This window comes from Mus caroli, chromosome 13 (assembly GCF_900094665.2).
Source record: "Mus caroli chromosome 13, CAROLI_EIJ_v1.1, whole genome shotgun sequence".
In the NCBI taxonomy this organism is placed as follows: domain Eukaryota; kingdom Metazoa; phylum Chordata; class Mammalia; order Rodentia; family Muridae; genus Mus; species Mus caroli.
In genome coordinates, this window is record NC_034582.1 from 70,751,907 (window position 1) to 70,775,195 (window position 23,289).

At 38.6% G+C, this 23,289-nt stretch overlaps 2 protein-coding genes across 8 annotated transcripts in view; one reads left to right on the plus strand and one right to left on the minus strand.

The window, feature by feature from the left end:
* Positions 1 to 6,366, plus strand: part of Spata9 (spermatogenesis associated 9) — a 33,071-nt gene extending 26,705 nt beyond the window's left edge. The window contains exons 5-6 of one of the 4 annotated variants that reach the window (XR_002379541.2): positions 4,751 to 5,079; positions 6,309 to 6,366. Coding sequence is in view for 2 of the 4 variants with exons in the window: in XM_021180746.1 (XP_021036405.1) it covers positions 4,751 to 5,026 (276 nt within the window). In the remaining 2 variants the exon portion in view is untranslated. Of the gene's footprint in view, positions 1 to 4,750; positions 5,226 to 6,109; positions 6,163 to 6,308 lie in introns of those variants that run through there. The other 3 variants (XR_002379542.1, XM_021180746.1, XM_021180747.2) reach the window with 3 other exon arrangements.
* Positions 6,367 to 8,634: 2,268 nt separating this feature from the next.
* Positions 8,635 to 22,756, minus strand: Rfesd (Rieske Fe-S domain containing). 4 transcript variants are annotated; one of them, XM_021180681.2, is made up of 4 exons: positions 22,065 to 22,713; positions 12,658 to 12,833; positions 12,530 to 12,564; positions 8,635 to 8,954 (listed from the first exon to the last, which is right to left on the minus strand). In XM_021180681.2, the coding sequence occupies exons 2-4, from the start codon at positions 12,830 to 12,832 to the stop codon at positions 8,691 to 8,693; spliced, it is 474 nt and encodes a 157-aa protein (XP_021036340.1). In that variant the 5' UTR covers position 12,833; positions 22,065 to 22,713; the 3' UTR covers positions 8,635 to 8,690. The 4 variants fall into 4 exon arrangements, with proteins under 4 accessions (XP_021036340.1, XP_021036337.1, XP_021036338.1 ...); XM_021180678.2 differs by having other exon boundaries at positions 8,649 to 8,954; positions 22,701 to 22,756; XM_021180679.2 differs by having other exon boundaries at positions 8,649 to 8,954; positions 21,592 to 22,647.
* Between the last annotated feature and the right edge of the window lie 533 nt (positions 22,757 to 23,289).

Consider the following 23,289-nt stretch of genomic DNA (forward strand, 5'->3'; position numbering starts at 1 on the left):
TGTGTGTGTGTGTGTGTGTGTGTGTGTGTGTGTGTGTGTGTGTGTGTATAAGTTGACTAGCTGCTTCTAGACTGGTCAGGGAGGGCTGGGAATATGATGCAGCTCAGTAGTGTTCTTGCTTAGTATGCACAAAAGCCTTAGGTTTGGTTTCAAGCTGTGGATATATGAATATATGAATCAGGCATGGTTGTGCAAGCCTGTAATCCCAGCAAGCAAGAGGTAGAGAAGTCAGAATCAAAACTGAAGGGAACAAAGGGAGCATGTGTGTTGCTGTGTTTAACAGTGAGGAGCAGGAGGGACAGAAGGCAGGAGAGCAGCCGGAGGCCTCAACCTTTTGCTGTTATCCTTTCAAGAAAACCAGAACTGAATCTACCTTCAAAGCACTGCATTGATGCCTTCTGTAATAAGATGGTAGAACAGAAACATTCTTTGCATGAGTATGCAAGTAGGAAGAGTCAGTATAACAATTTATATTCTGAGGAAAGAAAAAGAAAAAAGCTATAGGAATCAAGGTTAAAAGACACAAAGAAACAGCAAGGCAACTCGGAGAAAAGCACAAAACAGTTGGAAAGTTCAACTTTGGCCCCAACAGGGCTGAGCTTATGTCTCCATGCCAGAATACCCAGTAAGGCAGAGTGCCGACAATCACAGTGATACCATCAGACTGTCTTATCAGTGGAGAAACCCATTGTCCATGCAAGCCTTACATGTCCAGTATTTTGATTTGTTTTGAAGGGGACTCATTGTTCACACTTTTCTTAGAGTTTGGAGCCAGGATTCGCTGTGAGAAGGGCACTTTAAAGACTAAATTACTTAGCCAGGGGGTGGTGGTGCATGCCTTTAATCCCAGCACTTGGGAAGCAAAGGCAGGCAGATTTCTGAGTTCTAGGCCAGCCTGGTCTACAAAATGAGTTCCAGGACAGCCAGGGCTACACAGAGAAACCCTGTCTCGAAAAGACATTTAAAAAAAAAAAAAAAAGACTAAACTACTCTGGATTTCAGACTACACAGAATGGTCAAAATTCAGAGACACTGGAAACTGCGAACTGCAGGGCACAGTGGTCAGTGGCACCTTCCTCTGTGGGAAGGAGAAGTGCAAGTGCTTTGTTGAAGGAACTGGGTTGGAAGTGCTCAGAGAAGGGACAGTAGAAGAACACTTCCCCCAACACACACCATCCTGACACCAGTCAGAGGGCAGCATTCTGTTTCCCACACTCTGTTGGACCTCTAAAGATACACTTTGGCTTGGACATTTGCCAGTGCCCTGGGAGATAGAGACAGGGGGCATCTGGAGTAAGAGAGCAATCACCTATCAAAGATTATTGGGGTTCATGCAGAACCAAACTTCAGGAGAGGAGGAGTGCCCATCCAGCCCCATTACCACCGCTGGGGCATGATGGCTTCTTAGCATGCATACCGAAAGCCTTTGCTATGAATACAGCTCTGCCGCAAGCCTATCCTTGACCAAGCCAAGTAGAAAATGCAAGGCATTGCAGAACAAGGCTCAGCCAGGATATAGCTCTGCCTGGGTGAAATTTAATGACCACAGGCCTTATCTATATGTCCGACTATCCTCCTTCCTCACCAATCACAGTTGGCAGAATGGAGGACAAAGAAGTTAACTTTCTCAATTCATGAACCTCAGCTAGGAGGAAGTTTTTAGTGTGTTCTTATTTTCTTACATTATTTTTTCTTTAGTTTTTCTTTTAATTGGATTTTTAAATGTCTGTTTCACTGCTCTTAGTTTATTCTCTATTATTTCTGACTCTTTCTTTTCTATTGTTATTGGTGGTGGTATTGCTGTTTTGTTTCTTATTTGCTTCTTGTGTTTCTATGTCCAGAGGCTTGTTTTCCTGTTGTTACTGGGATTACTTTCATCTTTGAGTGATAGTTCATACAAAACTCTTAGAAGGAGGCTTCTCATTAAGAAGACCCTTGCATAAAGTAGAAAAGATATCCATTCTAGTAGATGTACAAATTTGAATGTAGAAATACAAGAACTATGAAGAAAGTAAGGCAGCACCACTCCTCTGACAGTTTATAAATGAACCCAAAGATGCTGAAGCATATGAGTGCCAAAGAATTCAAAAGACTGCTTTTCAAAATGATGAGTTTGAATAGAATACAAACTAACAGCTGAATAAAATGAGCAAACCAATAAAAGCAATAAGATGAAACTCAGAAAAAGAACGGAACAAACTAGAAAAAGGAAAATTCATTCAAGCCTCACCAATAAGCAAGGTCAACTGGAAGGCATAGTATCTGATATGAAAGACTGAGCAAAAGATAAGTTATGAACAATATAAATGATTAAAAAGAGTGACATTGTGAGAAGGATACATTTATGAATAACTAGCACTGACGAATAAGCCAAGTTATAGAAGACAAAGAGAAACATATTATAAATGAAATAACAGCAGAAAACTTTCCATATGTTCCTAGTGCAAGAAGGATTTAGAACCAAGTAGAATTGACAGAAATGAAAAGTTTGGATCCCTTATATATACAAAAAAGCTGGGTATATCATACAGAAAGAACCTGAACATTGGTTGTTGGTAGGTGAGGAGGGACAAGTGAATTTCTGGAGTTTACTGCAAGCCAGCAAAGGTGAATTGTTAAGTCTAGGTTCAGTAAGCTAAGCCATCTCAAAAGACAAGGTAGATAGTGATTGAGGAAGATAACCAAAATATTCTCAACTCTATGCACATGTGCACAAGCCTACACATATACATACCACATGTACACATAACAAGTGTACATACGCACATAAAATTTCAAAGTGATTTATTGGATTATAAAACAAGATCCAAGAAATGCTGCCTGCAAGAAACTCACATCCCTAACAAAGTCATACAAAAACTAAAAATGAAATACCAGAAATTTATATTCTATAAAATTAAATCAAAAGCCAAGCAAAAGAATCTATATTCACATAAAAAAACATACATCAAGCCAAAATGTTCAGAAAAGATAAAAAAAAAAAATAAGATCACTATATATCAGCAAAAGGAACTGTACTAGGCAGCTTTTCATCACTGAAACAAATAACTGAAAGAAACAAATTTAAAGAAGGAAAGGTTGATTTTTGGCTCATGGTGTCAGATCTTTCAGTGAAGGCTAGTTTTCTCCACAGCTTTCACATTGGAGCCAAAGGATGGCAGTGGAGGCAGGTGGCAGAAGCTGATCATTTAATGTCAGAGAAGATGCAGGGAGAGGAGATGTGAACAAGGCAAGGTAGAACCTCTTAGAATATGCCTCCAGTTAAATACTTACTATAGGAAGTACCCATCACCTAAAATTACCAGCACCTCCCAAAATAGGTCCATTATCTGAGCCTTCAGCCCATGAGCCTGTGGAGAACATTTCACATCCAAACTATAAGAGAAACAATCCATTGAAATGTAATGGTTATAAATTCATATACAGTAAAGGTTGGATCACTCAATCTTATTAAACAAATACTGCACAGCATACAGGGAGAGCTAAGACTACAATACCACTGTGTCAATCCTAGTGGGTGACTTCAGTATCCCTGCTCACACCAGCACACAGACCATTGGGACAAAAAATATCAACAAACATTAGAGTGAAATACAGTAAGGGTCAATGATTTAATATTTATTAAATATTCTACACAATATTCCATACAACAGTAGCAAAACACACATTCTTTTAATCAACACACAAAACACTATTTTTCTAAACATATTTTAAGTCATTAATACAAGGTTTTCAAATCTAAAAAACTGAGAAAGGAAGAAAAGGGAGGGAAGAGAAAACTATAGGCCAATATAATCTTTGATAATACTTGATTATCTTTGAAATTAATTAGGTGAATAAATCCTTAATAAGATACTTGCAAATTGAAATATATATTAAAAACATCACCACAGCTGTGAGCTTCATCTCAGGGATGCTAGATGGATCTACATTTGTAAACCAATACATTTAATATAGTATTAAATAGAATTAAGACAAAAATGTCATGATCATCTATGTCAATGCAAAGGAAACCTTTGAAATGAAATTATAACATTTGGGAAAAATTAAAATAATGGATCATGAGGTCATTTAGAATACAAAAGACAAAGAAAAGTATAGTATGTTTTATCTCATTGTGTGGAAACTAGAATGATTTTTAAAAGACATAAGCTAGTGGAAAGACTACTAGGGAAGGGCAAGGGACTGGTGTGAGGATGGAAAGAGGGCAAGATTAAGGTGCAATGCAATATCCATGTATGGAGTGTCATTGTGATAGCTCCATATAAGGGCACATAAGCAATGTACTGTTACAATAAAAGTTCTAGGAGAAAAGTAAGGTTCTCTGAAATTGGAAGAAGAGGAAGGAAGCCCTGAGTGTTTACTGTCCTCATGTCATCTTGAGGCAGTTCTGCAAGGCAAACTAGTTCTGTATAGCTTCATGGAATAGTTGCTATCCTTCACTCCTTGTCTCTGTCTTTGGCATCAGTAGTGATACAGAATTAGTTGAATAATAAAACTTGTTGCATTTCTCACTTCTGAAGTTATTTTTATGCATGTTTTATTTAAGCACCTTTCCATATTTAGAATAAGGAATCAATCTATCACTTGCCATGAGTCAGGGTTTCCTCAAAGGAAAGGCTTTTTAAATTAGAACATGTAGATTGACTATGTTAGATAGGATACTTTTTTTTTGTCTGTGGTTGTTAGTAACTTTAAAGGAAACATTTTTCAACATTTTTGTTTTATTTTGTTTTGGATTTTGCTACAGGCAGTCTGTGTTAATGCTGTGCTGGCAAAGATAAAGAAGATTTTCCAAGAAGAAGAATCCATTAGGCAAAATAGAGAGAGCGAGAATTTTAGGAAAGCCTTCTCTGAGCCCGCGCTCCGAGAGCCCATGTTTTCTGAAAGTGAAATCAAAGCAAAACCTTACAGGTCGTTGCCAGAGAAGCCAGACAATCTTCCCAAGCCTCCTGCCAACAAGCAGAGTAACAAGATCCAGGTTTTACATTCCGTGTTTGACCAATTGGCTGAATTGAATGAATGAGAAATACAAACACAAATACCACTTTAGAGTGCTCAATAGTTATCTATCCACAGGTAAATTTCATCAGACATACCAGAGGATCAATTTATATAAGCTGAATGTTCTTTTAAGAAGGGATAGGGTAGGGAAAACTATGACATCATCCTCTTGTATCATTGTATTCTCTATATGGCATAGAAAATATAATGAATCTTGATGTACAATATGACTATCCAGTATTTTGTTGTTGTTGTTGTTGTTTTCCCCTTTTTGGATATTTACTTACATTTCAAATATCTCCCACCCACCCACCCACTAGTTCCTGCCTTCTTATTCTGGCAGTTCCCTACACTTTGGCATTGAACCCCTCATTGAACCCGCTTCTCCCACTGATGTCCAACAAAGTCATCCTCTGCCACTTATGCTGCTGGAGCCATGGATCCCTCTATGTGTACTCTTTGGTTGGTGATTCAGTCCCTGGGAACTGGGGTGGGGTGGGGTCTGGCCCTTTGACACTGTTGCTCCCCCTGCCAGGGGCTGCAACCCCCCTCAGCTCCTTCAGTCTCTTCTTTAACTCCTCCATAGAAGACCCTGCGCTCAGTCCAATGGTCGGCTGGGAGCATCCACCTCTGTATTTGTCAGGCTCTGGCAGAGCCTCTCAAGAGACCATATCAGACTCCCACCAGCAAGCACTTCCCTGATCCATTGCACATACAGTCGCCAAACCCCAACACTATCCAGTATTCTTTAATTTTTACTTTTCATATGTATATATGCAAGTACCTGCACAGGCCAGAACAGAGAGTCAGAACTCTAGGGATGCTGGCAATTGAACCAAGTCCTCTGGAAGAGCAGAACATCTCTTAACTACTGAGCTATCTTCCCAGCCCTAACTGTACAGTTACTTTAATAAGAGAATTCATATTTTGTTGTGTTAGAACTTACACTGTGTTTATAATGTGGATGTGCTCATACTTCATTTACATTTTTACTTAAGAAGTGTTCTGAATGTTCATCTGGAAAGGAAATTTTTGTAACAAAACATTATGCATTTTGGGGCTGGAGAGATGGCCCAACAGTTATGAACACTTGCTGTTCTTACAGAGAACCTAGATTTGGATCTTAGCATCCTCGTGGTAGTTCACAACTCTGTAACTGCAGTCACTGGGGATCTAATACTCTCTTCTGGCTTCTCCTGGTACCAGGTGAGTGTGGTGCACATATATACAGGCAGACAAAAAAACTTTAAAAAAAATGCTACACATCTTTCTCAGAGGTAGTAAGAATATATTTCTTTTTGCAGGCTGTAGAGCTGAGTCTCCCTGCTGATGACTTTATAACTGACTTGGGAAATTATGAAGGACTTGACATTTATAGATACCATACATTTGTAAAAACAAAATGTTACTTGCAATTCTGATGAGACGATTTCTGTATGTTAGGACAGGATGTAATAAAGTGTGAATTGTGCTGTAATCATGAAGCGTGGCTATATATCTTCATCCTAACTCTCAATTCCTGGGTCAAATGATCCTTCTTCCTCAGCCCCCTGAGAAGCCAGAGCTACAGGGCTTATACCACAGAACCTGGCAAAGTGAACACTTTCATTTTTCAAATTTAAAGTCACAGATTAAGAACAGGAAATCCAGTCCATATTAGTCATTACTGCCACTGGCTCCTGACAGAAATGCTGCTATACTTGGCTCTATAAACCAAGGTCCTAGTTTTTGCCTAAAGGAATGATTTTAGTTTCTTTGAGGCACTTTACATTCTGATTCATGATAAGATTTTGTGGCCATTCAAGAAATACTAGACTGGTATGAATTCCCCTCAGAGATGACACATTTTCTCAACCGCATGAGTAACTAACTGCTGGTGTAAACACTTGAATAAGCCTGGTTTACTAGCATATTTAGAAATAAGAAACAAATATCTTCTGTCATGTAACCCATATCCCCAAAGAAAAGGAAATGTATTACTACTATACAGCAAAAGGTGCAAGCACATGTGAGCCACGACTGTGGGTGCTGGGAACTAAAGCACAGTACTCTCAGAAGGAGCAAGGTGCACTGCATCCCTGAACCATCTCTCCAGGCCTCTCACTGATCTTCACAACAATGAATCAGAGCCCAGGTACAGTCCTTTGAAATGTTAAATACTTAATTCACCCCCTATCTTGAAAATTCCTATGCTTTGAGATTTGGTTGTGTTTTTAAGTCTTCATGCTGAATTTATAACCGACATATCCTTTCTGGCCCCATTTACGCTTACATTTTACAGAGTCCTAGGTTCTGCATGACAGACACCCAGGGTATTGCTCTAAATCCTGAATAACAAGAATGATATGGGTCCCAGGCAGCTAGAACAGCACTGGCCACAACTAATTGATGTACTAAAACAGTGTATACCAAGAGAGCATCAACCCTGCTTGTAAACTCTGAGGAACAAAATACTACGTCTCTGCTGTCTACACATTTATGGGAAATTTATATACATATACATTGTTTTCTAAAATTCTTTTAAACTTTTAATTGAAAGGTTCATGTAAGTCAAGTTCTTTGGTTTGTTGAATAGGAGACTTTACATATATCTTGGTTAGGGTGTCACTGTGTGTGGCTTTTTACATCAAGAATCAGCCTTGATAAGAGAATAAGACCAAGCTATGTTTTCCTGGGTCTTCCTATCTATAACTTCCCAGCCCCCTTCTTTGATAGGCTCTCACTATGTAGTGCTGGCTGTCTAGAACTCACTATGTAGCCCAGGTTAGCCTCTAATTCACAGAGATCCTTCTACCTCTGCCTCAGAATGCTGGAATAAGCTTTAAGTTTCTCATTTTTAAGTATAACATATACATTGGCCTCAATTTTTGGTGACAGTTTTAACATGTAAAACATGTGCTAAACATTTGTAAGCAAATGTATAATATACAACTAAAATTTGAGGATCTCAGTGTGTTTAAATTTTACCTTTAAAATTGTAAAAACTGTAATGAAATACAGGAAGTCAGCAACCTGTGGACACATCGATGCAAGAGGAACAGAGGACTGCTGGGAACTGTTGAAGCGACTGAGTTTGAATTAGGAAAACTTTCCAAAACACGCTGTGATTGGGAAAACAAGTCTTTGCCTCATTTACATTTTTCCTCTTAAGTTTTCTGCTTTCTCTGTTGTCAATTGTGTTTACTCTAAGTTATCTTTATGCTTCTTAAACTGATCATCTCAAGCCTATAATGTACAGATTCCAATCAGTCCTGAAAAATATGGAATGTATTCTGTTGACCTGGATGGGGGCCCTGAAATCATACTAAAGTAAATGTGTTTTTAAACTTTTCAAATTTAAGACTTTAAAAAATATCTGCTTTTATTTTTACTTATGTGTAAATGACTTGTGTGTGCAGGTGCCCACAGAGACCAGAAGAGGGCATCATCCCTTGGAGGGGGGAATCAGATCATAGGGAACTTTGAGCCACTTTATATAAGTGCTAGGAACTGGAATTCAGGTGCTCTGAAAGAACAGCATGAGCCCTTAGCCACTGGCCCATCTCTCCAGCCCCTGCCTGACAAGACACATGTACCTATGTTGGAAAAAAAAATCCATCTTCGGTCCTGAAACAAAATTACTTTAAAATATTTTCAAACATACACACATCTTACTTTATTTTATTTTTGTTGCTGTGCATTTTTTATCAGGAAGAACTCTGAATCACTTTGAATTCTCCAGTGGCATAATAGTCAGAGTCACATTTAAATGGTTCCTTAGAAAGTGTCACATAAATATTGCCGTTATCCACCTTCACGGTGTGAATCCTTTGCTTTACGCCTTTGGAGCACCACTTGGGTTTTGCTGATGGGTCTTTAGGATTTATAGACTGGTATAATCCTTCTCCTGTTGCCAAAGTGATTTTATATTTATGCCAGGGGCAAACTATACATGATTGTCCATTGAAATCCTGGAGGAGAAAAAAATAACAGATTTAATAGTCTTGACCTTAAAGTGTTTGTGATAGATCTCAGATTTAATCTAATGCAGGAGAACTGGGCTAAAGAACAGCACTAAGAGGAACAGCACACACTAGTAACCCAGAGTTCACTTGGGAACTGAGGCAAGAAGCTCTTGAGCTTGAGGTCAGCCTGGATTACACAGTGAGACTGTCTCATAAACAAAGAGGAGTCTGCCCGTGGGAGAGTTCTGTAGGTGAAGGCACACTGTGTTTTCAGCCCCAGAAACCCAGATAGACAGATGAGGGCAGCGGCCTCCACAAGGCTGTCCCCACACACAGAAAGTAGATAAACATAACAAATAGACAGAAGGCCTTGTCTTCTCCTCCTACCCACAAGTTAATCATCACAAAACAAACCTAATCTGAGGACAATCAAGCTCCTTCTGTAGCTAGAACTTGGTGAGCTGGAGCTCCAGCAGGGGAGATCTGGCTGGCAGAAGACCTCACTGCCTCATAGCCAGTAGATATCTACACTAAAGTCACCTGCTTGGCAGAAAGGGGTCAGGGCTTCTAGTGCCTCTAGAGGAATTTTCATTAGCTCCCAGAAGAGTTGTAATGCGTAGGCATTACTAAAGGCATGCGTGCAAGGCCAATAGACAATCAATTTGTGATCCCCACTTTTAATGTCTTAATGAAATGCTGCCAAGCCTTAAGGAACACCTGAATCTGCTTTAAACACAGCTGTCTGTTTAAATTCAGTAAGCACTGGGAGACTAGGGTTCTGCATGTCTAAGAGGCTCCAACATGCCAAGAGTTCAGGCTGCAGCTTACATGCCAAGTAGCAAGTTCTTTGTAGCCTGCAGTACTAGTATTCTCATCAACATGTGCTTACAGCCCACTGTACCAGAAACCAAGGATTGCTGATATAGTTCCCATACAGGTATCAGCAAATAGTGACATTTTCATAACAAATATATGTCCTGTGTTTGGAACAGGAACATATATGGTTAACATGCACACTTGTATTTTATAGTAATAAGACAAAACAGAACAAAACAAAACTAAAAAATGGAAGACAGAAATTAGATAACTAGTTTTGAAGTATAAGAAATCAAAGGCAATTTCCCCAAATTTTTTAGGTAATATTTCAAAAGTTGGTTTTTCTCAAATATTTTGAAAACCTTTTATTATATTGAATATTATTATTCTAGTATAATATACTGAATAATACCCTTTATTATACTGGAAATACATACTTACAGCACAAGCCATTTGTGTTCTGTTCAGGAATTTTTCCCTGGGCCCATATCTTCGAGGCTTTCCCCCACTTTCTCCTCTATAAATTTCAGTGTCTTTGGTTTTATGTAGAGGTCTTTGATCCACTTAGACTTGAGCTTTGTACAAGTAGGTAAGAATGGATCAATTCGCATTCTTCCACATAATAACCGCCAGTTGTGCCAGCACCATTTGTTGAAAATGCTGTCATTTTCCACTGGATGGTTTTAGCTCCTTTGTCAAAGATCAAGTGACCATAGGTGTATGTGTTCATTTCTGGGTCTTCAATTCTATTCCATTGGTCTACCTATCTGTCTCTGTACCAGTACCATGCAGTTTTTATCATAATTGCTCTGTAGTACAGCTTGAGGTCAGGCAAGGTGATTCCACCAGAGGTTCTTTTATTGTTGCGAATAGTTTTTGCTATCCTAGGTTTTTTGTTATTCCAGATGAATTTGCAAATTGACCTTTTGAACTCTGTGAAGAATTGAGTTGGAATATTGATGGGGATTGCATCGAATCTGTAGATTGCTTTCAGCAAGATAGCCATTTTGACTATGTTAATCCTGAGCATGGGAGATCTTTCCATCTTCTGAGATCTTCTTCAATTTCTTTCTTCAGAGACTTGAAGTTCTTCTCATATAATCTTTCATTTCCTTAGTTAGAGTCACACCAAGGTATTTTATATTTTTTGTGACTATTGTGAAGGGTGTTGTTTCCCTAATTTCTTTCTCAGCCTGTTTATTCTTTGTGTAGAGAAAGGCCACTGATTTGTTTGAGTTAATTTTATATCCAGCTACTGAACTGAAGTTGTTTATCAGGTTTAGGAGTTCTCTGGTGGAATTTTTAGGGTCACTTATATATACTATCATATCATCTGCAAATAATGATATTTTGACTTCTTCCTTTCTAATTTGTATCTCCTTGATCTCCTTTTGTTTTCTAATTGCTCTGGCTAGGACTTCAAGTACTATATTGAATAGGTAGGGAGAAAGTGGGCAGCCTTGTCTAGTCCCTGATTTTAGTGGGATTGCTTTGAGTTTCTCTCCATTTAGTTTGATGTTGCTTTTATTATGTTTAGATATGGGCCTTGAATTCCTGATCTTTCCATGACTTTTATCATGAAGGGGTGTTGGATTTTTTTTTTTTTCTAGTTTTTTTCGAGACAGGGTTTCTCTGTGTAGTCCTGACTGTCCTGGAACTCACTCTGTACAATAGGCTGGCCGCAAACTCAGAAATCTGCCTGCCTCTGCCTCCCAAGTGCTGGGATTAAAGGCATGTGCCAACACTGCCCAGCAGCGGGTGTTGGATTTTGTCAAATGCTTTCACAGCATCTAATGAGATGGTCATGTGATTTTTGTCGTTGAGTTTGTTTATATAGGGTATTATGTCGATAGATTTCCGTGTATTAAACCATCCCTGCATCCCTGGTGTGAAGCCTACTTGGTCATGATGGATGATGGTTTTGATATGTTCTTGGATTTGGTTTGTGAGGATTTTATTGAGTATTTTTGCATCAACATTCATAAGGTCTGAAGTTCTCTTTCTTTGTTGGATCTTTGTGTGGCTTAGGTATCAGAGTAATTGTGGCTTCATAGAATGAATTGGGTACAGTACTTTCTGTTTCTATTTTGTGGAATAGTTTGAAGGTCTGATAGAACTCTGTACTAAACCCATCTGGTCCTGGGCTTTTTTTGGTTGGGAGACTATTAATGACTGCTTCTATTTCTTTAGGGGAAATGGGAGTGTTAAGATCGTTTATCTGATCCTGATTTAACTTTGGTACCTGGTATCTGTCTAGGAAATTGTCCATTTCATCTAGGTTTTCCAGTTTTGTTGAGTATAGCCTTTTGTAGTAGGATCTGATGATGTTTTGGATTTCCTTGTGTTCTGTTGTTATGTCTCCTTTTTCATTTCTGATTTTCACAAACACATTGTTAATATCCCTCAATACCAGCACAGATAGGCCTGCTTCATTAATTTAATGGGTGTATAATGTTCCAAAGCATAGCTATGTCATAATATATTTATTAATGAGATGAACTTAAATTTTCCATTATAATGATACTGCAATAAGCTTTTCCTATATATAATCAAACATTTGTGCAATTATATTCACAGAGTAGATAGCAGGGTATATTTGTTAGTTCAAAGGACATACTTGTTATTTCTCTGGAAAATTATTTTCTTTACATTTTAAGGTATGAATAGGCAAGAATAATGATAAATATCAATCTGAATAAAGAATAAAATAAAATAATAAGAATGTAGGAAACATTTGAGTTTAAGGTAAATTTAATTTTACATACCTCAATTTCTCCCAAGTGTAAGGGCCCTCCAGAATCTGAAAAGGAATTGATATATCTAGTCACTAAATTGAATTTTGATGGTTTTGTGATAAACAAGTACAAATTCAACATATGAAAACAAATCTTACGGTAACAGCGAATGTCCATAGCATGATATTCCCCTTTGTGGTAGAAAATGACCACTTCTCTGTCATGGACAACAGCTGTCATTCTTTCTGATTTTCTAATGTCCTCTTCTCTGCCAACACAGACAGAAGTATATTTCTTCTTTTCCTCATCTTGTTCAGAGCTTTCAGGGTCCATGCTATTTAGTGAGGAGAGGACATTTAGAAATGCATTGAGAGATTTCAGGGTCTATGCTATTTAGTGATGTGAGGAGAGGAGAAGAGGGGAGAAAGGAGGAAGGAAGGAAGGAGGAAAACACTGTAAGTATTCCTTTCTAGTCTGGATTTCTTGAAATTAATGAATGTATTTTTCTATAGATGTACAGAACAAAATATTTGTTCATCTTTACTTTGATTTAAAAAACAAACATCCATCAAACTAAGGAAGACTCCACACTGTCAGGGAAAACATAGGTTACTTTCAATACTCAAGAAGGGAATTTCAGAGCAGATGCATAAGCTTGAAGAGACTACAGCTTCATTGTACTTTCATTCCTTATCAAACGCAATACTAAAGAATAGCCAGTTGTTTTCTGCACTTATTCTGCTAAAGGAGTCCCATGGATGCCCTGCTAAAGTGGCTCACTTGAAGTGCGTGAACACATAGCCTTTTTTTCTTTTTTTTTAATCCAACTAGGTAATTACTCTGTATGAGAGAAGTGTTAGTAGATTATTCCACATTCACGGACAGACACTAATTTTTTTCCCTTTGATTAACTTATATAAGAGGATTACAGGTCATGCATTTTTTTCCCTGAGAGTAGTCAGCCTTTTTTTTTTTTTTAAACCAGAAAGTGATTCAGTGGCTCATGGATACCTTAAGACTATATTCACACTCTACTGACTCCATGTGAGAAGAGTCATCTTCACATATCTCCTTTGGGGTTTCAGGACCCTTATGTGACTTCACAAAGCAAGTTCACCCACTAACTGAAAATGCTAAAGTGCAGGGTCCTATAGGTACCTGGACTGTTTCCTTGAAGCAGAGCCAATTCTTTTATTATGTGAGAAAATCCAAAACTTACGACAGATGATGGAAGTGACAGTGTCTTGGTAACATGTAATCACAACCATTCACAATACCAACAGGGAGGCTTCTTGAGGAATGACCAAGGTGGTTATTTTCAAAAACTACCACAGAATTACAAACAAGTGATCTTTAGATTCTCCTTCAAAGTTTTCTCTTGGCTAGAGATGAATATTTTATGAATGCTTTTTGATCAATGACTATGTGGTGCCACTTTGGGAGTTAGGACATGCAAGCCTTCTGCCTCCCAAGGACTGTGTTCTACATGACATGGTTGATAATGAATATGTGAATATGAATGACACATTAAAGTAAAACATAATGAAATTACTCTGAGTGACCTGTGAAAGAAAATGACAAGGTGAGGACATTTTGCAAAGAATGGACTGTAGAGTCACTGAGATAATCAAGTTGAAACCCCTACACTAAAATGAGCCAGATGTGTGAAGCAGTGGTGGAAGAGAATTCCATACTGAACAAAGAGCAAACTTGGGACCTGAGGAACAGAATATAAACTGGCAAACAATATACAAGATTGGCTGACACTTGGCTAGAGGTAAAAACTAGTTGCAGAGCACTGGTAGAGACAAAGGGTCTTCCCTTTTCTAGCACTGGGAAGTCATTAACTGATGTACAGCAAGGAAGTTTTACATGGTCCCCCTTTAAAAACAGTGCACTGGGCTCTCTGGAAAACGGATGATAACAGGGCTGGTATAAAAGCACAGAGAAGAGAAAGGTGCTCCACACAGTGAAGCATCTGAGCCAGAGGGTTTCTGATGTGGGAGGAATGACCAATCCCTAAAGCCCTTCTCATCAGACCACAAGTAGAAGACAGCAAGAGAGGCAAGAGCAGCACAGAGAGGGAAGGCCACACCTAATAACTACATGCAACTAATTCACTCTTTACACTTTCACCTGCCTCAAATGCAGGTAGGTAATAAGCAAAGAGAAATAAAGGCAGTCAATGAGGCAAAAATCTCTAAATGATACATGAAAAAAAAAAATGAAGCTGCACTGTTCCAAAACCGGTTGTTAGCAAAAAGCTCAAGCTATCCTGCCCCCTTTTTGTAAACTGATGTATTTTTTATACCTCCCCCAAACCAAATATTGGTTATAATCTAACTTAAAGTTTATATCCATAACATAGTCATTTTAGCTCTCTTTTGCCTACATTTCTAAGTTTTGTCTGGCATTTCACTTTTTGGGCCAAATGTAGAAGTTAAAATGTAAAGACAAAAATCAGGGCTAAGAAGTTATTCAATATTATTCATAGAGACAGTCTCAAGGGCTATAGCTATGACCCACCCTCAAAAATAGCCACTGTGTCCACTCAGCAGATGTTCTTCAAGATGCAAAGCTACAAAGATGTTTACAAGGTGTGCTTGTATTTTACATAGGTCTCATTTGTCTTGTATGGCCTTGTGCTCCTTATCTCTCTGCTTCCATTTCTCTAGCGCTAATATTACAGGTCTTAGTTACCACACCAGGTTTATGCAGTGTTTGAGATCAAATCCAGAGCTCTATGCATACAATGGTAAGAACCCTAACAACTAAGCTATCTCTCTCTCTAGCACCAAATGCTATGTGTGTGCTTTCAATACCCAAATAATTCTTTGATCACCTTAAAAGGCCACAATATATGTTTATATCAGACAAAATCTTCCAAATCAAAATGAAATAATTCTAGAATTTTGAAGCAATCCTAGGTTTTATTTCCATTTTCTATTCACTTTTTTAAAGAGTTATTTTATATGTATGGGTATTTTGCTTGCATGTATGTTTGTGCACCACATGTTCATACTTGGCTGCCGCTTAAGGAGGCTAGAGGACAGTATCAGATTCTTGGAGCTGGAGTTACAGAGGACTGCATGAACCATGTTGGAACTGAAAATCAAAATCAAACCTGGGTCCTCTGGAAGAACAGCCAATGCTCTTAAACCTGTGATCCATTGCTTTAGGCCCTTTCAATTGATCTTAGCAATTTTATAATTGTGTGACTTTGTTATTACAGTATGAGGTTTACAACTTTGTCTTATGCAAGATAAAGCATTACATATGGAAAGGAAATGAAGTAAAAATGATGTCCCACATCACCAGCAGAAACTGCTATTAAACACACTAAGAAGTATACTGTGAAATGCTCCTAGTATTAAAAATATAGTTATCTAGAATTGAAAATATTATGAAGCACATGTTAACTTCAAATACTCCAATTATATGAAGATGACACTCCTAATCTACCTTCTAAATTACACTGACCCTGCTACATCCATAAGCACTTAGCACACCTTTTACTTGACCAAACAGGAAGCTATAATATCGGATAATTTCAGCTTGAGGTTAACATTTTGTGTATATGTACCCAATATCCAACTTGTTTAAAGAAGAACTTGGACCTAGATTATATGGCTCCAAACCATAAACCTTACAATGTTAGGAAGGAAAAACTATGACCAATTTAAGAGCAAGTTTATAAAAACAGAAAATATTTACTTAGGAATAAAACCCTTAGTGAGTTTATTAGAAGGGAGTTTTAATAAAAGGGAATTCACCAGTTATTGTAACAATGGGGGCAGCTAAACCAGGTGGAAGATAGGATATCTGATAGCATCACAAGCTTGGGTTCTAAAACATGCATGAATGGAAGGAGAAATGTGCCTTGATATGGGTCTGAGAAGCAAGAGCTTTCATTCCACGTATAAACTTAACACAAGTTTTAGAACTTGTTGGCTCTGAATTCCACTACTGTGGAACCAACCCTTGCTCTAATTAACCTAGCTGGGCTGGGATGCAGCTCAGTGGTAAAGAATGGGAATTCTAGCACATGCCACAAGTTCTATCCCTACAAGATGGGTTGGGGGTGCCGGGCTTAACTTAGCATTTAACTGTTGTGATGGTTTGAATAGGAATGGCCCCATAGACTGATGTGTTTGAATGCTTGGTCCATAGGGAATGGTACAATTAGGAGATGTGTCCTTGTTGGCATAGGTGTGGCCTTGTTAGAGTAAGTGTGTCACTGTGGAGGTAGGCTTTGAGGTCTCATATATGCTTAAGCTAGGCCTACTGTGGGACTCCCTTGTTGCTTGTGGATGAAGATGGAGAACTCTCAGCTCCTTTTCCGGCACCATGTCTGACTGCATGCTGCCATGTTTCCCACTATGATAATGGACTAACTTCTGGACTACATGTAAACCAGCCCAAATTAAATATTTTCTTTCATAGTTGCTAAGGTCATGGTATTTCTGCACAGCAATAAAACCCAAACTAAGACAATTGTTACATGAAAAACTAAGATATATGCTATTTTAAAAATTATTCCACAATAGAACAGCAAAAATAATGTTAACAAAAAAAACCAAGGGGCCAGTTGTGGTGGCATACATCTTTAATCCCAGCACTCAGAGGCTGAGACAGGCAGATCTCTGAGTTAAAGGCTAGACTTATTGGCCCACATAGTAAGTTCCAGACCAGCCAGGGATATATGGTAAGACTTTGTTAAAAGAAAAGGGTAAAGGGGACATTACCATCATTTGGAGGGAGGGTATTTGTGGCTGACAGGAAACTGGAACTTACTTTCTCAGGTCATCTGGTTTTGCTTGATTTGATCAAGTATACAAATTTCTAATAGGAACATTCACCTTCAAAGGTGGATCTACAGCCTTATCGGATTTCATAGAAAGAACACAAAACGAAATGATAAGAAAATGAAGAAATAAACAAGTAGAGAAAAGGGAAATAGGCTGAAATAAAAGGAAAGAAATTATATTTAATTTGCTACACATACACCTTACAAAATGAGATGCAGAATATATGAAAAAGTCCTATGGACAGTAAGAAATAACAAATAAGCAAAGAAAAAAATGGACAGAAGACATGACCAAACAGTTCACAGATGAAGGATTCCTCCTGACCAATAGTCACATGTGAGTATGTTTAACCTCATCAAAAAATGAAAGACGATACAAGTAAATCCCAAGCTAGAATATTTCCATCCAGCTGACTAGCAAAAAAAAAATTAGAAGAATATTGGCAAGAATATGGTATAACCACTTGACATAACCTAATGCCAATACAAGATGGCATCACCCAGGAAAGCTGAACAGTCTTGACCCAATATCCCACTTGAGGAATGCTGGAAGAATGACTATGCCAACAAAGGACAGGAAACAACACAGACCATTAGTAGTGGGATGAATAATTTGCATATCCATTCAATGGAATGCTGTATAGCAGTAGAAATCGACCCATTTTTAAAGTGTGAACATAAGCTTTCATTTTTCAATCATGTGCAAAAGATATAAAACCAAATAATGTTATTCATGAATACATGATCTTAAAATATTTTCATTATTATTTTATTAATCTTGATATTTTGCCTGCATTTATGTCTGCATACCGTATGCATGTCAGGTGCTATATTAGTCTGGAAGAGGGCATCAGATCCCCCAGAACTGCAGTTACAGTTTTATGTCACTATGTGGGTGCTGGGAATGAGTCCATGTCCTCTGGAAGAGCAGCAAGTGCTCTTACCTGCTGAGCCATCTATCCAGTCCCTATGAATACATATTTATAGTATCAACTAAAGAGAAAAGCAAGAATAATAAAACTATTCTTGAGGGCCTCAAAAGCACTGTTAATTCTTATATTTAAAGTTATTCTTTGTAGTATTTAAGTTGAATACTACTTTATGTCTTGGTTGCAAACTCAAGAAAAATAAGAGCTTGTATTAGAGCATTTACTTGCACATAAATCAAGAAACAATTCTTTCAGAATTTTGTATATCTTATATCAAAACTTAGTTCTAAATAAGAACTTAGCCACCCCCAGCACACACCAAAAACTAACAAAAATCCAATAAATATAGACTAACTCTCAAAGTTAACCACTCCCAACAAGCAAACAAATAAAAACAAATACAAACTTCCCTCAAAATTGTAGTGTTTGAACATAGGACGTTTAAAAGGTTTGCCTCCAACCAAGAAAACTATAGAGAACTTCGAAGGGGCTGATAAGGAAGGAACAGAGAGGGCTCTGTCTACTGATAACAGTTTCAGAGAAATATGATTAGAGCCTTGTACATGCTTAGGAAAGTATTACTTGTCAAATAATAGTTTTCTTTTTGTATCATAAATAGTACCATTTATGGTATTGATAATTATTTAAAAATTAACACCCATATTGTTCTTAATTAAATACTGTGAATATTACAATCCATTCAGACAGTGAGTTCATGTGTTCATCTTTAAAAATTTAAACTTTGTTACAGTGATAAACTGTTCAGACATGCCTAATATGCCTACATATAGTTCATCTATTTTTTAAAGAAGTAAAATCTTTTTTAAAACGTGTAGCTTTTTTACACTGACATAAAATTTGTAGGTATTTATAGCATACAACCTGACATACACATACACCGTGGAATAACTAAATTTAGCTAATTGGAAAGTGAGTTGCAGTACACAATTAATAAACTATGATAAGAACATTTTATATGCACATAAGTTTTTAGAGAATACAAACTAGTGCTAACCATAACCACCATGTATACAACAAAGCTAAGATAAACAGATTCATTTAATTAAATAAAAGAAATCGTAAAACTAGACAACTACACAATTTGAGGAATAGATGATTTCCTTCTTTAAAAACAATCCAGTGGAAAAAAGACAGCATTTTTCAACAAATGGTGCTAGTTTAACTGGCAATCAACATGTACAAGAATGCAAATCGATCCATTCTTATGTCTTTGTACAAACCACAAGTCCAAGAGGATCAAGGACCTCCACATAGAACCAGATACATTGAAACTAATAGAAAAGAAAGTGGGGAAGAGCCTTGAGCACATGGGCACAGGGGAAAGTTTCCTGAACAGAACACCAATGGCTTATGCTCTAAGATCAAGAATTGACAAATGGGACCTCATAACATTGCAAAGCTTTTGTAAGGCAAGGGACACTGTCAATGAGACAAAACAGCAACCAACAGATTGAGAAAAGATCTTTATAAAATCTACATTTGATAGAGGGCTTCTATCCAATATATACAAAGAATTCAAGAAATTAAGACTCCAGAGAACCAAATAACCCTATTAAAAATGGAGTACAGAGCTAAACAAAGAATTCTCAACTGAGCAATACTGAATGGCTGAGAAGCACCTAAAGAAATGTTCAACATCCTTAGTCATCAGGGAAATGCAAATCAAAACAACCCTGAGATTCCATCTCACAGTAGTCAGAATGGCTAAGATCAGAAACTCAGGTGACAGCAGATGCTGACAAGGATGTGGAGAAAGAGGAACACTCCTCCATTGCTGGTGGTATTGCAAGCTGGTACAACCACTCTGGAAATCAGTCTGGCGGTTCCTTAGAAAATTGGACAAAGTACTACCTGAGAACCTAGCTATACCACTCTTGGCCATATATCCAGAAGATGCTCCAACATTTAATAAGGACACATACTCCACTATGTTCATAGCAGCCATATTCATAGCTATTTTTAATAGCCAGAAGCTGGATAGAACCCAGATGTCCCTCAACATAGGAATGGATACAGAAAATGTGGTACATTTATACAATGGAGTACTGCTCAGCTATTAAAAACAAGGACTTCATGAAATTCTTAGGCAAATGGATGGAATTAGAAAATATCCTGAGTGAGGTAACCCAATCACAAAAGAACACACATGGTATGCACTCACTGATAAGTGGATATTACCCCAGAAGCTTGGAATACCCAAGATACAATTCACAGACTACATTAAGTTCAAAGAGAAGGAAAACCAGTATGTGGATACTTCTGTCTGTCTTAGAAAGGGGAACAAAATACCCATGAGACAAGATACAGAGACAAAGTGTGGAGCAGAGACTGAAGGAAAGGCCATCCAGAGACTGCTCCACCTGGGGATCCATCCCATCCATATACAGTTACCAAACCCAGACACTATTGTGGATGCCAACAACAGCTTGTTGACAGGAGCCTGATATAGCTGTCTCCTGAGAGGCTCTGCCAGTGCCTGACAAATACAGAGGTGGATGCTCTCAACCAACCATTGGACTGAGCACAGGGTCCTCAATAGAGGAGCTAAAGAAAGGACCCAAGGAGCTGAAGGGATCTGCAGCCCCATAGGAGGAACAACAATATGAACCAACCAGTACACCCAGAGCTCTCAGGGACTAAACCACCAACCAAAGAGTACACATGGAGGAACCCATGGCTCCAGCTGCATATGTAGCAGAGGACGGCCTTGTTGGACATCAATGGGAAGAGAGGCCCTTGGTCCTGTGCAGGCTCGATGCCCCAGTGTAGGGGAATGCCGGGGCTGGGAAGCAAGAGTAGGTGGGTTGGTGAACAGTGGGAGGGGGTTTTCGGAAGGGAAACCACAAAAGGGGATAACATTTGAAATTTAAATAAAGAAAATATCTAATAAAAAAAATCTCTTGAAGAACAGGAAGGAGAAGGAGAAGCAGCAGCAGCACTGATACTTTCCAGGGAAGCTACTGTCACATTGAGTTATGAATCCTGCTGCTGTAGTCTTCCTACTAGGAAAAAAAATAATGCCTTGGCTCTCCCTCCAAAATCACTGTTTTTAAAGCGCTATAGTGCTGGAGAACATAATTTTTTAATAAAGACAGTTTTTGACAAAAAAAATAAAAATAAAAAATGTTCTGTTCTACCATTGTCTTTAAAAATAAAAACTGTTTTGTTGTTCAAAGATCCCTAAAATTAGGTTTCTTAAAGTGAGAATTCCACATAAAACTATTTGTTTTAGATAAGTGGATGCCCCCCACAGTTTTAAACACCTTTCTAATGCAGATAATTCATTCAAGTATAAAGTCACTGGAGACAAAAGGCATGAAATTAAAGGTACTCACACTCATGTGTCACTCCTCTTGAGCAATGACTCAGGGACTCTTAGAGTGGGGACCTGGCCCACAAATTATCACAGTGCTTATCTCCAGGGTAACACCCTGGCTTTTAGGCTCAGGGAAGGGAAATGCTTTAAGTCAGTAGCAGTTTGATGATAATAAATACATTTGACTAGCTACATTTCACTACTGCTTGGACACTTTGCATGTAAATATTCATTACTCCTCACAAAATTAAATATTTGTAAACTCATATGTTGCTTGGTGTAATTTTCGTGTAACTAGCAGTCAGCGATTTATAAAGAAAAAAAAAAATGTGGCCTGAAAGATCTTGAAAGCCACAAAAACCGTTCCGCAAAAATGTATAGAGTTTTATATTCGCAGTGCATACATGTATCAGAAAAGATGGTTCTTAATTTTTATGTAGGAATGCTAATGTACAAGATTGTATTCACAAATATCTAAAGTAAAACACTTGCCCAATTTAATGAAGCCAGGCAGCTGAGCGAATTACTGCCAATGTCTGGTATTAAAGATGACAAGGAGTTTCACCTGGGTCTGAATTCCGGACTGCTTCCTAAGAGGCCTGTATCATAGGGTGTGCAGAGGACAACCACGTTAATGCACCTCTACTATATACAGCTGGGTGCAGCCGCAGGAAACGCAGCAAGACTGGTAGCCACCCCCATGGCTTTAGCAGTTCTCAAACCAGTTTTATTTGCTAAGAAGACAGGCCGCAGCTGCTAGATTGAGCGGCGCTAGGGACAGCACGGCAACCAGCAGTCGTCCCATCCCAGGAGAATATTTGGGGTGCGTGGGACGTCAGAAGGATTAGCTTTCATAGCTTATGGCACAAGTGCGGGAAAGCCTATTTAAATGGCTGCAGGTCCCGGCTGTGGCCCAACTGTCAAGGCGAAGAGTTCACTGAGGCTCTTGCCAATGCCAGTCCACGACGGTCCAAACGCTCCCCGCTCAGACACCCGAGGACTCGGAACCGCTGCCAGCCGACGCAGGAAGTGCAGGCCGGGGCGGTGTCCGACCGGAAGCAGCAGCGTGCCAGAAATCTCCGCCCCGCTCCCCTCACCCAGTTCCCGCCCCGCGAGAACCTAACTTACTGTGCTGGGGTCCTCGCCCCGCCCTCTACACCCAGCTCCCGCAGCCCCTGCGTCCTGCGCCTGCGCGACGCGAGTTTGTGAGGAGGCGGGGCAAGGGTCACGTGCTAGGAAGTACTGGCTCCCTCCCGCCCCACATCAGGGTGCTGTCCTGTTTCTGGGATTTTTCTAGCTCTGGTGGGGTATGAGTTGGTGCATCATTTTCTTTCTCTTTTCTTGTTTTAAAGAACGATAATCGGACTCACTCTAAATTTATCCAAAATTTAAATGCACTCAGCAGTCTCATCCCTAAGCGAAATAATACCTAGAACATAGGAAAACTTTACAGCCATATACTGTATACCCAAAGGTCCAATTCCATACACTACACCATACAGGCTCCCACGTGTAATATGCTCTCTTTAACACAAATAACTCATTGCTTGAGATACAAATAGGTTAAGTATATGTGTACACCAAAGCTTTTAAAAATTACTAGATTTAAGGGGAGATGGTGTGTTTTCACTTTCAATTTCTCTTTCGGTGTTATATTAAGAGCAACACAGTAAGAATTCCCCATACTTATGCTCAGAGGTGCAAGCTAAATGAGTCT

Excerpts from the sequence above, each read along its gene's own strand:
- Rfesd (XM_021180681.2), bottom strand. The coding sequence starts at position 12,832 with ATGGACCCTGAAAGCTCTGAACAAGATGAGGAAAAGAAGAAATATACT. Across the intron at positions 12,565-12,657 it reads TATGGACATTCGCTGTTACC|ATTCTGGAGGGCCCTTACAC; the intron begins GTAAGATTTGTT and ends ATTCCTTTTCAG. Across the intron at positions 8,955-12,529 it reads TACACTTGGGAGAAATTGAG|GATTTCAATGGACAATCATG; the intron begins GTATGTAAAATT and ends TTTCTCCTCCAG.